This window comes from Geotrypetes seraphini, chromosome 10, assembly GCF_902459505.1.
Source record: "Geotrypetes seraphini chromosome 10, aGeoSer1.1, whole genome shotgun sequence".
Classification (NCBI taxonomy): domain Eukaryota; kingdom Metazoa; phylum Chordata; class Amphibia; order Gymnophiona; family Dermophiidae; genus Geotrypetes; species Geotrypetes seraphini.
In genome coordinates, this window is record NC_047093.1 from 18275074 (window position 1) to 18293186 (window position 18113).

General features: G+C 41.8%; 1 protein-coding gene across 8 annotated transcripts in view; it reads left to right on the plus strand.

Moving 5' to 3' along the window:
* Positions 1-10149, plus strand: part of BPTF (bromodomain PHD finger transcription factor) — a 232412-nt gene extending 222263 nt beyond the window's left edge. For all 8 annotated transcript variants that reach the window (XM_033961417.1, XM_033961422.1, XM_033961419.1 and 5 more), the window contains 2 exons: positions 4939-5125; positions 9117-10149. In XM_033961417.1, the coding sequence (XP_033817308.1) occupies positions 4939-5125; positions 9117-9153 (224 nt within the window). In that variant the 3' untranslated portion in view covers positions 9154-10149. The remainder of the gene's footprint in view (positions 1-4938; positions 5126-9116) is intronic.
* The last annotated feature ends 7964 nt before the right edge of the window (positions 10150-18113 follow it).

Sequence of the window (18113 nt, forward strand, 5' to 3'; positions counted from 1 at the left end):
CTTTCCTGAATCCATGTTGACTGGGTTTCATTAAGTCATATGCGTCCAAGTGCCGGACTATGCTATCCTTGATCAGTGCTTCAACCATCTTGCCAGGGACAGACGTAAGACTCACAGGTCTATAGTTGCCCGGTTCCCCTCTCGATCCTTTTTTGAAAATTGGGGTGACGTTCGCTATCCTCCAGTCGTCCGGTATCTGTCCAGTTCTGATTGTCAGGTTTGCAAGTTTTTGCAATAACTCTCCGATTTCAACCTTCAATTCCTTTAAGACTCTCGGATGAATCCCATCCGGTCCAGGGGATTTGTCGCTTTTAAGTTTGTCGATCTGATAGTATATCTGGTCTAAGTCCACTTCAACTGTGGTGAGGCTGTCTTCTATTTCTCCTGCAAACACTTTCTCCGCTTCAGGTATTGTTGAGGTGTCCTCCTTCGTAAAGACTGACGCAAAGAAGGAATTTAGTTTGTCTGCGATTTGTTTATCTTCCTTGACGTACCCTTTTCTTCCCTGGTCGTCCAGGGGTCCCACTGCCTCTTTTGCAGGTTTTTTCCCTTTCACGTATCTAAAGAAGGGCTTGAAGTTTTTGGCCTCCTGGGCTATTTTTTCCTCATATTCCTGTTTTGCATTCCTCACCGCCTTGTGACATTTCTTCTGATCATCTTTATGTTTGTTCCAGGCTTCGGTTGTCTTTATGCATTTCCATTTTTTGAAAGAGTCCTTCTTTTCTTTTATGGCTTCCTTCACCTGTATGGTAAGCCATGCCGGTTCTCTTTTGCTCTTTGTTCTCCGATCTTTGGAAATCTTCGGAATGTAGAGATCTTGTGCTTCTGTGATAGTATTTTTCAGTAGTGTCCATGCCTGATCAACCGTTTCAAGTTTGTCCATCATCTTCTCGAGTCGTTTTTCTACCATGGCTCTCATGCTATCGTATTTACCCTTTTTAAAGTTCAAGGTGGTGGTTAAGGTTTTGGCATGTTTCCCTTTCCTGATGTGTAGTTTAAAGTTGATTACATTATGATCACTCGTTCCCAGTGGAACTATGACTTCCACTTCTGTTATCGGTCCCGTGAGGCCATTTAGGACCAAGTCCAAGGTGGCGTTGCCTCTTGTCGGCTCTTTTACCATTTGTTCCAGGAAGCAATCCCCTAGCACCTCCAGGAACTTGGCTTCCTTGCCGCAGTTGGAGGTTGCTAGTTTCCAGTCTATCCCTGGGAAATTGAAGTCTCCCAATATAATTACATTGCCTGTCTTGCATTCTTGTTTGATTTCCTCCATCATTTCTGCGTCAGTTTCCTCTGCCTGTCCTGGTGGACGATAGTAAAGGCCAATTTTCGTATCTGCGCCATATTGACCAGGAATTTTGATCCAGAGTGACTCAAGCTTCTCTTTCCTTTCTGTTTTAACCATTTCAACAGAATCTATCCCCTCCTTAACATATAGAGCAATACCTCCACCTTTCTGCCCTATTCGATCTCTTCTATACAGTTTGTATCCCTGTAGTACTGTGTCCCATTTGTTTTCTTCATTCCACCATGTTTCTGTTATGCCAATGATATCCAATATGTCACGTCTTGCTATTGTCTCTAGTTCCCCCATTTTGTTACCCAGACTTCTAGCATTTGTATACATACATCTAAGTTCTCTTTGTGTTACCTTTTTGGACCTTCTACTCTTGGCCGTCCCTGTAGCTTCAATTTTGGTATCCTTTACTGCTCCTGTGTTATCACCCTTTTTTGCTGTGTGGTCGTCCCCTCCTATGTCTGAGTTGTCCCTTCCTGCTTTTTCTCCCTTATTGGCTGTGAGGTCGTCTTCTCTTGTGTAGGTGTAGTTGTCCTTGGCTTCTTCGTCGGGGCATCCTGCTATCCGTACCATCGACCGGTGGTCGACTGTCGGCTTTCCCCTATCTATCAGTTTAAAGCCTTCTCGATTGCCTTCTTCATGTTGCCTGCCAAAACTCTTGCTCCTTCCTTGTTGAGGTGTAGTCCGTCCTTTCTGTAGTACTTGCTTTTTCCCCAGAACGCCGTCCAGTTGCGCACGAAGTCGAAGCCTTCTTCTTCGCACCATCGTCTCATCCAGGCGTTGATTACTTGCAATTCCCCTTGTCTCTTTCCATCCGCTCTTGGTACTGGGAGGATCTCGGAGAAGGCCACCTTCACCTCCCTGATCTTCAGTTGTCTTCCGAGAAAGCGGAGCTGGCCCTTCAGCTCTTCCCTGTCATACTTCCGCCCGCTCACATCATTTGTCCCCACGTGGATAAGTACAGCGGTGTCCTCTCCCCCTGCTCCATCTATGATCCTGGAGATCCTGTTGGTCACATCCTTCACTCTTGCTCCAGGCAGACAGGTGACAACTCTGTCCTCTCTTCCTCCTGCGGTGTAGCTGTCCACATGTCGTATGATGGAGTCGCCTACGATGATCCCCATCTTCTTTATTCGGGAGTTCCTTGGGGGGCGTTGGTCCACGTCCTTGGAGTAGGGCCAGTCTTCCTTCTCCAATGATACTCTTGAAATTGTTTCCTGTTCTTTGGGTGGGGCGATGTCTTCCTGTGGTCTCACTATTCCTCCTGGTGTGCGGTTGTCTCCTACCTCGTCTTCGGTTTCTTCTGTGTTTGCATGGGTGTCTTCTCTCCTCACATCGGTTTCCTGAGTTTCCTGAGTACTCTCTACATGGTGCTGATGAGCTTCCTCTATGAACATTTCTAGTTCCTTGACATCGTCGTTTGGGCTGTATATATGTTTCAATTTATTGGGGAGTAGTTTCTGAGCTCTTTTGAAGCTGTTAACGGTACTGTTTAGTTACTTTTGAGCAGAGCAATTTGTTTAAGCCTGTTGATACAGGTGCCTCTACTTCACGTGTAGTGGGTGGCTCTGCGTGCTTGGGTACTAACTATAAAGGGAGCTAAACATCCCAGTGAAGTTATAAAGGCTGAGTGAAACATGTGGAGTGGATTCCTTCTGCAGCATGCAACTAAAGGGAAAGAACCTACTATCTAGAATGTCTCTCACCTATCTACTGGATAAGAGCTTACCAGGGTAAGTACATAATCTCTTTTTAGCGAAACTGTATGACAAAGTTTGTTTGGAAGGTGAGCTTTCCAAACAAGTGTATAATTAAAAATATGAGAGAAACTAGTTCTTTTCCTGTAGAATCTGACAGGCAAATGGCCTCGGCATGCCCTTATGTGGGTCACTCCCATATGCTAAAGTCATTTTTTTTGTGGTGATAGAATCCTTTTTTTTTCTAATTTGTCATTAATGGCCTTGTGTTAATGTTGCAAGACCTGACATGAATTCCCTAACAAGAAGCAAATTAGAGGGGAGGTGTGCTTACAGCACCAAGCAGCATCATGGGGTAAAGACCTAGAGCAATTGCTTTCGCCTACTACTTATGAGGAATTTAGGAAACATCTGAAAACACACCTGTTCCTAAAGTATCCAGACAACTGATCCTCTCTTCTCTCTCCCCTCTATAGCGATTAACTTGTTCTATTAATCACTCTCTCCTCAAAAATGGATTTCCTGTCCTATTAACCTTCTTTCTTCCTCCCCTCTTAAAGTCAATCAATTTGTACCTTTGCTTAATCTTTGTAAACCGCATAGAACTTCACGGTATTGCGGTATATAAGCTGTTATTATTATTATTATTACAGCATGCTAAATACATTTTTCAGAAGCTTAAGGGATAACGGAGAATAAAAAGTTCACTTTGCACTACACAAGAGGGTGGACCCAGTAGTTACAGATCAGTATTCAAGATCATGCCCCTTCCTTTGTTTTCTCAAAATTTAACACCCTTAGTGGGGTTACAGAGGAATTTGCTTGTGTTTCAGTAGTTAAGCAGGGACTTGTTACCAAAATTTATTCTATAGCTGGATCCAGTAAAACCCACTTCAGGCAGTGGAGTTTGCCGTTTTGAGTAGGAAGTCTGAGTGAAGATGCAGACTGAGTCTCTCCATTTTGTGGGTGGTTGGGTTTTTTTTAATAGCATGCAGTTAGCATTCATTTTGTTTATGCATAAAAGCAATTGTTTAGAGATTTTCACAGGTAGATTGGTGGTTTGTCTGTGGGGGAAAAACCCTTACAAAATTTACACTATGCAATGACCACACTCTAAAACCCAAGCACATGGATTTGATTTTGAAATCTCCACACCTGCTTTTCATGGTTCAAGCAGTGTCTCACTTCCGGTTCACCACACAATTGTTTCCCACGTACTCACCTTTATAGGACCCCCAGGGACCCCTGAAGAAGACTTTTTGTCGAAACGCGGACCTTGTTGGGTCCTGAATCCCTAGCGGACTAGGTCCTTTAAGGTTTTTATGTGGATAACCTATTTTTATGTGGATGAAATTTTTTTATGTGGATGATTTTGGTGTACCTTTGGAACTTTGACTCTTTCAAATAAAGTCCATTTAGGAACATCGTCACTCCACAGAGATTTTTTTGGTTTTTTCATGATTCAAAACAACATACTTTATAGGTTAAAGGTGCCCTTTGGCATGGGTCCACCAGTGCATTTTCAAAGGGAAACTCTGCAGTCAGTTTCCTTTTGAAAAATGCCCCTCAAGCCCATTGGTACAAAGTAGAAGCTAAGGGGTTCCACTGTTTCATGAGGCTGAGTGCAGAGTTACTCAGCCTCATGAGTGCTTTTGAGCTGTCATTGATCCATAACATTAGGATACCGAGGGAAAAGATGCTTCATAACAGGTCCCTTATGCTGGATATGTTGAGAGAAACCAAGCCATCTGACTAATGGATCCATTTTGAACTATAACACTATGTTCGGCATGGTACAGTTTACGATGATGTAACCTGTCTGCAAGTTAAAATGCCTTTTTTTGTTTTGACATTAGCAAAAAAAGCAACTTATGTCTTTAGTCAACTATATCCCAAGAGACACGTGGAATTCTGAAGTATTCTGTATAAAATTCTGTTTTTAAGACCTTGCCACCATGGAGGAAAGAGTACAGAAGCGTTACTATAAGAAGCTAACAGAATTTGTGGCGGACATGACCAAAATTTTTGATAACTGTCGTTACTTCAACCCCAGCGACTCCCCTTTTTACCAGTGTGCAGAGGTTCTCGAGTCATTCTTCGTACAGAAACTGAAAGCATTCAAGGCAAGCAGGTAAGTTGAAAGTCCCGGCTACCCTCGATTGATTGATTGATTTTTTTTTTTTTTTCTCTTGAATAAAGGTAATTTTCACAAATACTCTGGTAGATGTTTTCTTTACATAACTTTGGATTTTATTAAAATAAGCATGGCGGTCTGAAGCTAGTAATGGCAAAATTGGGTGGCTGGCAAGACATGTAAACTGCATTAAAACATGGAAAACCTCATTGTTATAAGACTGAGCAAAGGGATTATGAAGGATGCACACTTTAGGGGAATATTGGGGGAGGGAGTTGCTCTCTTTGGGTGGGAAGGGGCAGAGGGGGAAGGAAGGGGGTCTAGAGAAAGGTATTATAGCTATGTTATAGACAGGTTTCTATTGTAAGGCAGGGCAGGTGCATAGAAGAAACCATTTGCTCCTATCAGATTACAATGTTATTGATTTGCCTGTCTGTGGCTTATGTACAAGTTAAATTGTAAAATAAAATTATTAATTTAAAAAAAATAAACATGGTAGTCAACAGTAGTTTGTCCATTGGCCAACATTCTTCTGTTCTTGCACTGGGAGTGGCTGAGTTTCATCAGAAGAATTCTTTATCAAAAGAGCAGTTACTGCTGTTAACCTGTCCTTTGTCCTGTCTCTGAATTGGAGATTCACAAATGCTGAATAATCTGAACCAACCTCAGATGTGATAACGTCTGGCGTACAATACCGTCTATACACAAACACATTTTGGTGGTCCAAGCCAGAGAGCTTACAGTATGCAGCATATCTTTTTCAAAGCACATAAGCATTGCCTCTGCCGAGTCAGACCATAGGTCCATCATGCCCACCTGTCCGCTCCCACGGCGGCCCCCCAGGTCAATGACCTGTAGTGATCTATTATTCTAGAGCATTTTGTACTGTATAGTAACCCTCTAATTGTATCCCTGGATCCCCTTTTCCTTCAGGAACTCGTCCAGTCCCTTTTTGAAACCCAAAGTCGTACTCTGCTCTACCACCTCCTCTGGAAGCGCATTCCAGGTGTCCACCACCCTCTGAGTGAAGAAGAACTTCCTAGCATTTGTTCTGAACCTTCAATTTTTTAGAGTGCCCTCTAGTTCTTGTTGCCCCCGCCAGTCTGAAGAATCTGTCCCTCTCTACCTTCGCTATACCCTTCAAGATCTTATAAGTTTCTATCATATCCCCTCTAAGTCTCTGCTTTTCCAGAGAAAAGAGCCCCAGCTTCTCGAGCCTCTCAGCATATGAGAGGTTTTCCATGCCCTTTATCATTTTTGTTGCTCTTCTCTGGACCCTCTCGAGTATCGCCATGTCCTTCTTAAGGTACGGCGACCAGTACTGAATGCAGTATTCCAGATGCAGTCGCACCATCGCCCTCTACAGCGGGAGGATAACTTCAATGGTTCTGGTAGTGATACCTTTTTTGATAATGCCCAACATTCTGTTCGCCTTTTTTGAGGCGCATTGTGCCGCCGGTTTCATTGTTTTATCCACCAAAACCCCCAAGTCCTTTTCTAGGTTGCCTTTCCCCAATATTATCCCCACCATCGTGTAACTGTACATCGGGTTCCCTTTCCCTATGTGCATAACTTTACATTTCTCTACATTGAAGCTCATCTGCCATTTATTTGCCCACTCACTCAGTTTGTTCAGGTCCCTTTGAAGTTCTTTGCATTCCTCTACAGATCTAACCTTGCCAGAGAGTTTTGTGTCATCCGCGAATTTTATAACTTCGCACGTTGTCCCTGTTTCCAAGTCATTAATAAATATATTGAATAGCAGTGGTCCCAGCACTGACCCTTGTGGGACACCACTCGTGACCCCTTTCCAGTCAGAATAGTGTCCCTTTATTCCTACCCTCTGTTTCCTGTTCGCCAGCCAGTTTCTGATCCATCGGTGTATGTCCCCTTCCACCCTGTGGTTCCACAGTTTCCTTAGTAGGCGCTCGTGAGGTACCTTGTCGAAGGCTTTCTGGAAGTCCAGGTATACTATGTCTATGGGGTCACCTTTGTCCAAATGTTCGCTTATCCCTTCAAAGAAGTGCAGCAGATTCGTTTGGCAAGATCTTCCAGTACAGAAACCATGCTGACTTGTTCTCAGCTTATTTTTTTCTATATGCTCATTGATATTTTCCTTGATTAATGATTCGACCATCTTCCCCGGAACTGAGGTTAAGCTGACCGGTCTATAATTCCCCGGGTCACCTCTGGATCTCTTCTTGAAGATAGGTGTAACATTTGCTATCCTCCAGTCTTCCGGTATTACCCCTGTTTTCAAGGATAGGTTGCAAATATGCTGCAGTAATTCCACTATTTCGTCTCTAAGTTCTTTTAGTATTCTTGGGTGGATTCCGTCCGGGCCCGGAGATTTGTCAGTTTTTAGCCTATCTATCTGCTTGAGTACATCTTCGTGGCTTACCTCCATGCACGATCTAGGTATTTATCAAAACTTGCATATATTTTTAAATGCCATATACTGTATGCTCTAATATAAACCGAGATTTTGGGGCTAAAAAAATGGCTTGGGGTTTCAGTTTATATTTGGATCAGTGCCCATCTGACCCCCCCCCCCCCAGGTCTGCCTTAAGGACCTGGTGGTCCAGCGGTGAGCTGGGATAGGAGGGATACCTCTCGCCTCCTGTCCCAGCCAACTCTTAGAAACATAGAAGATGACGGCAGATAAGGGCCATAGCCCATCAGGTCTGCCCACTCTACTGACCCATCCCCAAGTCTACTATCCTAGGGATCCTACTCCTGGTGACAGGTTTCCTTAGCTTAACCCTCTAATTCTTGCACGCTGTTTGCCTCGATCACCTGCACCGGGAGCTCGTTCCAAGGATCGCCTGGGCCCTAGTGGGTTCCAATACCATTTGTTTGAGTCGTGCTCCCTTTATGGATGTTAACAGCGTCCTGCTGCCACTGGTTGTTGCTGAGTATGAGTTCCAATCTGCGTCAGACATGTTGAAGTCCCCTAGTAGAACAGTGTCTCCCCGTAGAGTGATATTCTCTATGTCATCAATTAATTCAGAGTCTTTGTCTTCCAGTTGTCTTGGAGGTCTACATACTATACCAAGATACAGGCATTTTTCCCTGCCTCTGGCCAGGTTCACCCAGAGGGATTCCCTGGTGTACTTAACAACTCTCACCTCCCTCCCGCCTTCCCGATTAGCAAAAAACGTACCATTAAAATCTCTGGTGGTCCAATGGTGAACCATGGCAGGATCGATCTTCCTACGTTCATGCCCCATGCAGAGCCGTTACTTGAATGGCTGCTGCAAGTTCTCACAGCAATATCAGATAGATTTTCAGCAAAGAACTAGACACCCATGTTTAACTGAAGATGAGGGACAAATTTAGGAGCTCAGCATTATTTTCAGCATCGGGCAGTATATGTTATCTAATTTATATAAGTTAGATGCAGGTATATGCGCTGTACCTTGGAAAAGTCTCTTCTGTACCAGAGAAGAGTACAATGCAGACTGAAATCAGTTAATGTAGTTGGTTTTAAGAAAGTTTTGGACAAGTTCCTGGAGGAAAAGTCCAGTCTGTTTTTGAGAAAGACATGGGGGAAGCCACTGCTTGCCCTGGATCGGTAGCATGGAATGTTGCTAGTCTTTGGGATTCTAGAATCTTGTTATTCTCTGGGATTCTGGAATCTTGCTATTCTTTGAGATTCTGTATGGAATGTTGCTACTCTTTGGGTTTGGGCCAGATACTAGTGACCTGGATTGGCCACCATGAAGGCGCAATACATGGCTAGATGGACCATTGGTCTGACCCAGTAAAGCTACTCTTATGTTCTAATGTTATCCCCAACTTGAGAAGTTTCACTAATGCATGTGAAGAGTTCTTGTAAATAACATTTGGAGAAGTTCTTTGGTGTGTTTCTCCATGCTCTTTTGGTGGCCACTGTGGCCAGTATTCTAGCTGGTTGCCCTGATGCTCCTTGTACAGTGTCTGTTTCTTGTAAATACTTAACTTGTTCTCGTCTTTCTCTGTTCTGCAGGTCTCATAACAACAAGCTACAATCTGCAGCCTCTTGAGCTCTCCTGTATTACTCTTAACACACAAGCAGCACATCTGGTTATCGGAGATTTTATTAAATTCAGAAGCCAGGGGCATTTTAATCAGGTTATCCTGGCAAAGAGATGACCTGAAAACTGAATTTTGTTTTTATGGGTCGCAGCAAATTGGACCTTTTGACTTTATTTTGTCCAAAGGACAAAGGAGAATTTAATACCAATCGGCAGCACTGGTTTTCTTGTCTTGATCAAATCATTGTTACTCGTGTGGCAGAAGCAGGAAGTAAAACACCAAAAAAACCCAAAAACTTTCAGTTGAAAGAGGATAAACTAAGCAAGAAAAACCAATATAATAAGATTCAATGGGGTTATGTAAAGACTCCATGGAAATGCCACGTCCGTTCTTCAATGAAGAAGCTGATCTGAGATCCACACAGAAAACTTTAACTGTACTTATTTATTGCAACAGAGACGCTTTTTTATTACTACCCTTGTTTGTCAGCTAATTATTTTTTTTTCTTAAAAATACCCTCTCTATCGTTCCCCCAATTCCCTTCCAGGTCTGTGTAACCCATTCTGTATTTTAACAATGATTCCTGTAGATAAAAATGCAAGGCCTCTCGCCTTTTCTTTCTGTGAAAGGAGCTGCTATGTACACACAAAACTCAGACGCAGAAGGACTCAACAAGGAGTTTCTTGGTCTCGCTAGAGGGGGAAAAAAAAAAGGACAAATTAGGCTGAAATGAAAGGTTGGGCTGGCGTGCTCACGGACTACTCAGACTATTGCCTTGAATATAGCAGTAAAAATTGTCATTTACCCTGCACCAGGCTCAAACGAGTAAATTCTATTTGAAGGTATCTTGTTTGTAAACATTTGTCAGATTCTAATTTTTTTCTTTTTTTGTATTAAGGCTCAAAATATGGATGTATATGAAAATAAAATAAATGGAGATCACTGCTCTCCCTGCAGAGGTGTCCTTTGAATGTGTGCCAATAAAATCTTTTTCTTTTCTTAGATATTTGGGGGTTTTATTTTCCAAAACAAAGGTTACGCATGGCGCTCTGGGGAAGGTGAGATTAGATAGGGAATTATTAACCATACTAGTCTTATAGCCCGTTACATTAATGGGTGCTAGAATATATGTGTGTGTGTCTGTCTTTATTTCTTTCTCTCTCTCTCCTTAGCCGCTTTCTGTATTTCTGTCTTTCTTTCTGTCTTTCTTTTTCCTTGGCTGTCCACCCATTCTCCCTTCCTTTTACCTTCCCTGTGTCCACCACCACCCCTTCACTGCTCCCTTTATCCAGCAGCAGCCCTTCTGCCTTCTTTTAATCTCCCCCCCTGTTCAGCAGCACCTCTTTCCTGTCCCCCTGTTCAGCAGTAGGCCTCCCTTCTTTTTCTTCCCCCTAGCACCTCTTTCCTGCTCCCCCGTCCAGCAGTAGGCCTCCCTTCCTTTTTCTTCCCCTCTAGCACCTCTTTCCTGCTCCCCGTCCAGCAGGAGGCCTCCCTTCCTTTTTCTCCCCCCCGTCTCTTCCCCTATCCAGCAACACCCCTTACTTCACGTGTGCCCTCCGCCAGCAGCCGCTGACAGCCACCGCGGCCTGCAGACGCCGCGGCCGACAGCCTCCGCGCCACCTGAAGCCGACAAAAACCTAAGCCGCGCATGCGCACTCCTACCTGTGGGGACCTACAGCGCACGGAAAACAGGAGCACGCAGGTAAGAGTGCGCGGCTTAGGGTTTTATTATATTAGATAAGATGTTTGTTTTACTGCTAAACCATATAAAATGCTTGTTTTACTGCTAAACCAGGTTATTAGTAATTAGGTCTCGCTGCATAAAATGAAAACTGTACCCCTCGGTAGGAAAAATGCTTGCATATCTGATTTGTAACCCGTCCTGAGCTCCTTTGGGAGGACAGGCTAAAAGATTGAATAAATAAAAGAGCACGGGTCATGGTAAAATGACCTGTCTTAATGGCAGTCCACGTTGATAACTCCCTCCCCCTCCCCAAATAAAAATCTTAAATGTGATTAATTTGATTGAACATAAGAATTGCCGCTGCTGGGTCAAACCAGTGGTCCATCGTGCCCAGCAGTCCGTTCACGCGGTGACCAGTGTCCTATTGGAGTCTAGCCTTACCTGCGTACGTGAGGTTTGTTTTTCTAAATATTAGTTTATTTTTTTGTTCAAACTGCTCATACCTTGCATTAGCAAAAAAAAAAGTGGTGCTTTTTTGTTTTGGGGTTTTTTTTTAGATATGAGCTTTGTTGCAGGCGTTTTTGAAGTTTTCCAAATGTGGCAGTGTTTCTGTAGGTGCAGATCCACACGCATGCTTTCTGGGAAATCAAAGACAGGCAAGGCTGGAGATAGGAAGGACCTTCTCTTGAGCTGGCTTAGTGGGTTTGGGACTGAGTTTGAAACGCTGCGCTGTTTTCATCAGATGGCTGCAAAAGAAACTGTGAATGTAGTAAGTTAGTCCGATGAAAAGTTCACAGTTCCAGTTTAATATTCTGCAAATCACAACAGCTTAAGTGGCTTGCAATTAAAGCATAGTAACGGTACAAATCCATAGGAGTATGAAGGGAAATGGTCTAGGTTGCAGATCTGATCTTTTATCTAAAGAAAAAAAACAAACTAAAAGTCACCAGAAACAAAAAAAAAGATATCAATGAATACTGTTAAAGCAAACAAGTTGTAAAATCAGCAGACCAAGCCCCGTCCGTTTATGTGAAAAAGTAAAAACATGATAGAAGTTCAAACATACAACTTATGAAAAGCTGTCTGTTCTCAATATTTTGGATGCACTGCTGTAGTCACTTTTCTTCATTTATTTGTTGGGTTTTATTAACGGCTTTTTTCATGAAGAGATTCAACCAAAGTGGTTAACAATACATTGAATAGTAATCAGATACTCTTAAGTATTTTCCCTATCTGTCCTGGCCGGCTCACAATCTGTGGTGCCTGGGGCAATGCCCAGAGTCACAGGGAGCGGGCTGGGATCGAGCTCACAACCAATGTGAAAATACACAATCAATAGATGCAACTGCGGGTACAAACCAACACACTGCAAGTCACACAATGCACCACTTTTAAGAGACCCTTCTGAACTACTGCACCAATTATTGGGAAAGTAAGTAGTTGGTCAATCTCTATCATGAGTTCAAAAACTCCTTTTATAAAGTGAGATTGAATTGTGACTTCAACTTAAATTTTAAATGTGTCTAGTGAACAACTTAAATTCAAAAGCACTTATCTTAAGTATGTAGTCAATTTATGCATCGCCAGCATAAATTGCTCAACGGAGCCTCCGTTTCACCAGAACAGAGAGGCTTCTTCAGGAGCTTTACTGGAATGCATGGCTTTCAGCTGAAAATTCAGCGCCGTTTCTGAATTTTCAGCTGAAAGCCATGCATTCTAGTAAAGCTTCTGAAGAAGTGGTGTTTTAGAAAGGGTGCATTGTGTGACTTGCACTGAGGCAGCAGCTTTAACCACTAGGCCACGCCTCTCCTCCCAGAGATGGAGACAAGAGTATTATTCACATTTATTCAAATTCTCCTGTATCTGCTTTAAACTGATATTGGGATTGTCTCCAGCTTACCTTTTTCCTCATTTTGTGTTGCATAGGCCATCAAGAGAAACTAGAAACTTCTACTTATTTGCTTATCCAAAAACTAACGGGTGTAGATATAAGGCCTTCTTAGATAGGACTCTAGCAACAATCTTGGTTAGGTAAATGTATTCAGCAAGCTACTATTGCAGTTTTCGGAAATTAATTAAGACCACTTTGTTCGATAAGTTTATTACTTAGTGAGTTTTATTATTGAAATTCTATTTTACAAATATTTGTATTTTTTTTACTGTATTGTATTTCGCTCTTTTTAGTGTAAACCACCTAGAACTTTTGGTTATGGCGGTATAAAAGAATAAAGTTATTATTATTATTAAATGATGTTATGACCCAATAGGAAGGGAAGAGCCTTCACAAAGAAGACAATTGCAAACATATTATTATAGTAAAGTTGCTGCTAAGAGGTTTGCCAACTGGCAACCTCTTAAGGGGTTTAAATGAACTGATGAGGAAAAGCTGCCTTAAAGTAATTTTTTTTTTTTTAACATTGACTTAAATTTTAAAAGAGAGATTTCCTGTCTAAGGTTGGGGTAAGGTCGTTCCAAAGAGGTGGAATTACTACAGTACTATCGAGCAGGATGAGCAGGCTCAGGTGAGATTTAATTTGGGAGTGGGAGCAAGAAGATTTTGTTGTGAAGATTGTAATGAGATGTCCAAGCCCCGAAGCCCTTTAAATCCTTACAGGTTTTGGAATATTTACCATGCTGGCTCGCATTAAAATGCTTTGTAAAAGGCGGCCTAGATTTTGTTTGTTTTGTCTTCTCTCTTGGCTTCACCTGTTAAAATCGATCCATTAAACATTTTTGGTTGAGAAATGATTCTGTTAATGTTATCTATTTGGTTTAGCCCCAGCTTATCTTGTATCTCATTTTCAATATCGTAGAATGAACATGAATACATTCAAATCTTACTGGTTTGCGTTTCCATCACCCAAATCTTGTCGTTGCACAAGATTTTTTGATCAAACTTTTGCATTCCAGGCTGGTAAAATGAACACCTGGTGGAGTCCTTTAATTCCTCAAGCTCAGTCTTATCATTCTTTTAGAAAAGTATTGAAAACCTATTTGTTTGTTAAATTCATATCTTGATCGTCTAGTACTGTATTTATATGTACTGTATATGCTATGTATTTATATGATTCGTTGACTGTTCAGCTTCTCTAGATATGAACTGCCTAGAACTCATTGGTATGGCGGCATACAAGAATAAAGTTTATTATTATTATTTATTAAGAAATAAAGGTACATTTGCAAAATGTTAGGAAAAAGGATTTTGTATGTAATTTTAGAAATCTTCTAAGATACTCGTAAATCGATTGTTATGGCCCCGACACTATGGAAAGCGATGCCCAACGAACTCCGATAGGAATCGTCTTTAACGGTATTCCTATTTCAGGATGTTTTCAATATGAGTTAACCAAGACTCCCTTACCTACTGTACTTTCCCTTCCAAAAACCTTTTTCTATTATTTCATTGGAACTTTACCTCCCTCCCCCAACTCCCCTCCTTGTTTCATGTCAGTCAAGTCTATCTATCTTCCCCCTCTTAATGTTTTAGACTATGGGCTCCTTTTTCAAAGCCGCGCTAGCAGGGGTTAACGCGTGTGACTTTTCATCACGCGCTAACCCCTGCGCTGGCCAAAAACAACTGCCTACTCAAGAGGAAGCGGTAGCGGCTATCGCCTCCAGCGGTTTAGCGTGTGGTATTACGTGCGTTAAACCACTAGCACGCCTTTGTAAAAGGAGCCCTATTTTTAAAAATCTTTTACTGTATCAACCTACTGTAAACCGTCTAGATATTTGGGATAGACGGTATAACAAGAAATTAAAATACTTGGAAACGTGGAAGAGATGAGAAACCAATGTATAGTGATCAGCAAATGAGTTTTATTGCAGTATTCTGTTTTGACTGTGAAAGGGTTCACCTACAACTTGTGTTGTTGCATATCTGTGTGAGCTAACACAGGATTTTATTCACCCAAGCTTTTGGTAATGAGGAGGATGGGTTGTATAGAGGAACCTGACTACCTGTGTCTGTAATGCTGCACAGTGATGATCTGGCCTGTTGAATCTGTAAAATAATTTTTTGCATTCTCAGGAGAAAACCTCATGTGCTTTTTAGGTTGAGGATTTGGGAAGGTGTTGTCCGAGCTAGGCAGCACAGAAAGCTGAAGGGATATTCTTGACCACTTAATCGGACAATGACGGTAACCTTTAACTGGTAGAACAAAGAGAAGCAAAAGAGGCGACCTTGGTGCTCAGTCTTTTTATTCATTCAAGACCTGACACGTATGTGTTTCGGCCATATGGCCTGCCTCAGGGGTCTTATCCTCAATGAGAAGCAATACTATATCTTCACTTTCTGTTTAATGGAGATCCGCCATTGCTCTTATGCACAGCTGATTAGCTTTTAAAGGCCATCCTTTCAAACCACCATTCATTTATTTACATTTAGATTGTTTCACTATAAGAGGAAATTTGAAAACAAAGTGCTTCTCATTGAGGATAAGACCCCTGAGGCAGGCCATTCAGCCGAAACACATACATGTCTGGTCTTGAATGAATAAAAAGATTGAGCACCTAGGTCGCCTCTTTTGCTTCTCTTTGTCCTACCCTGAGAAGGTAGAATCTCCTGCTTCTGTTGTAACCTTTAACTGGTGACAGCTGTACCCAGAATGATCATGTCCTCATATCTGTGTAAGAACTGAGAATGGTCAGGTGTTAAAAATATATTTAACTAGGCCTATTCATAGTAACGTAGTAAATGAGTGCTTTCAACTCCTAACTCCTCTCACCTTGGGTTCTGCATCCCCAACCCTATATGTCATGTCTGTCTGTCCAAGTTAGATTGTAAGCTCTTCTGAGCAGGGATGGTCTATAAATGTCAAAATGTACATCGCTGCGTACGCCTTTCAACGCTATATAAGTGATGATTAGTAGTAGAAAATGATGGCAAAGACCCGAATGGTCCATTCAGTCTGCCCAATGGTTACGTGCATTATAAATTTATGATTAAATTGTCTTATATTTCTGCCCGGTACAGTTTTTAGGTTCCAACTACTGGCGTTGCCGCTGAAGCTCACTCCAGCCTATCTAAACCATCTCAAATTACTGGAATTCCCAAAGCCCTCCCCTGATTGGCCATATACAAGGCACAGACCGTGCAATTTGCTCATTTCCGGCCCTAGTTCTTCAATTTATACCCTTCACTTTCTGATTAGAGAGCCTTTTGTGTTCGTCCCTAGTATTTTTTTTAATTCTATCACCATTTTGCTCTCCACCACCTCTCTAGGGAAGGCATTCTAGGCATCCACCACCCTTTCCGTGAAAAAGAATTTCCTAACATCTCAATTCATGCTAAGGGTTCTACATAATATTTTTTGAATGCCAGTCATTGGGTCTCGGAGCTCTACCATCTTTTGTGATTGCATTTTATGAAGAAGCTTGCAAGTTGAGACCACCTGAATCTATCTTTCTGGAATAGACTAAACAGACTAAATCAATCCTCCTCAATCAGACACAGAAGAACCCATTCACTATTCTATTACCCACCATCCAAAAATGTCAAACGAAAAAAACTCTATGACAACTTAATATCCTCCAAAGTAGCTAAGTTGGACAAACAACTCACCACTCTGTTATCTTCATCCACAGATTACAAAACCTTCAAGAAAGAAATTAAAACCATACTCTTCAAAAAACACGTTAAACCTATCCAGCACAACAATCCCAACCCAACATCCAACACTCTATAAACCCTTAGTACTCTCTAATTTTTTTCTAATTACCAAACATTATCTAAAACCATAATTATCCCTTAAAATTTTATCTCATTGTTTATTCTAATACTTCAAAGTTGAAATGCAATTCTTGTTTTTAGTTTGGATGTAATCCGCCTTGAACCACAAGGTAATGGCGGAATAGAAATCACTAATGTAATGTAATGGATTCAACTTTAATCAGAAGATTCTCACATAGGACCAATGCCTGCTTCCTTTATTTAGGATCCAGACTAAAATGTTTCATGTCTCCAAGACCTTATGCCTTCATTAACCCTTTCAGGACCATAAGGATCGTAGGCCAAGTTTTGTGGTTATGACGACATTTTTATGGTAAAAAGGGCTTGCAGATGCCAAAAAATTGATTTTTTTTTTGTGAAATATCATTATTTTTTTTTAAAAAAATCACACTTCTGGCTTATAGACAGTGTGGCAAGTGAATCTTCTCGTCAATCTGGCAACAACGCTAATGAATGAATGTCGGAACCAGTTTGTTTACATAAAGGCAGTATCATATGGAATCCGTACATATCAAATTTAGAACTGTAGACTATCCCAATCAAAATTTATAGGATTTTAAAGTTATGGGACAAATATGTCCCTTGGTCCTGAAAGGGTTAAGAAAAGTTGTGCATCCTGGTGGTTGGACCACAGTTGCTAGTCCTTTGGAGTCCAGTCACAAAGTGATTACCTCATGCACATTCATGAATATGGATCGAAAGCGTATGTCGACTGACCCAATTTGCTGCTGCGTTCTTGACTACTGCAACATTATTTACTTGGCATCTTATAAGAAAATCTTAAATCGTATTCGAGTAATACAAAATACGACTTCATTGGTTGCCATTTGAAGCAAGAATTTTGTTTAAATTTGGTTGTATCTGCTTTAAAGCTGTTTGGATACCTATCCTCCCAATTTAAGGTGTCAGGTCAAAAGCGCACGGGACAAAGGCACGCCCTGACAATTGAGCGCAGCGCGGAGGCGCACGCCGCTCTAAATTACTGTTTTTAGGGCTCCGACGGGGGTGTGTGGGGGGGAATCCCCCCACTTTACTTAATAGACATCGCGCCACATTGTGGGGGCGTTGTGGGGGGTTTGGGGGGTTGTAACCCCCCACATTTTAGCTTGAAAACATTTTAGTTGAAAACTTCACTTTTTCCCTGTTTTAGGGAAAAAGTTAAGTTTACAGTAAAATGTGGAGGGTTACAACCCCCCAAACCCCCCATATCGCCGGCGTGATGTCTATTAAGTAAAGTGGGGGAGTTCCCCCTCCACGCCCCCCCGTCGGAGCCCTAAAAACAGTAATTTAGAGCGGCGTGCGCCTCCGCGCTGCGCTCAATTGTCCGGGCGCGCCTTTGTCTTTCGCGCCGTTGTCTATGAACCCAATTTAAGCTATATAAGTTGAATAAAAATACCCAAAATAATTGTTTGTTCATGTATCCATCTATAAAAGCTTGTCGTTATAAGATATTTTTAGGTAAGACTTTTGCATTTCAGTTAGGAAAAATGAATTCCTGGTTCCACAAGCACAATCGTAATATGCTTTTAGGAAGTTATCTGTTTGATAAGTTTGTA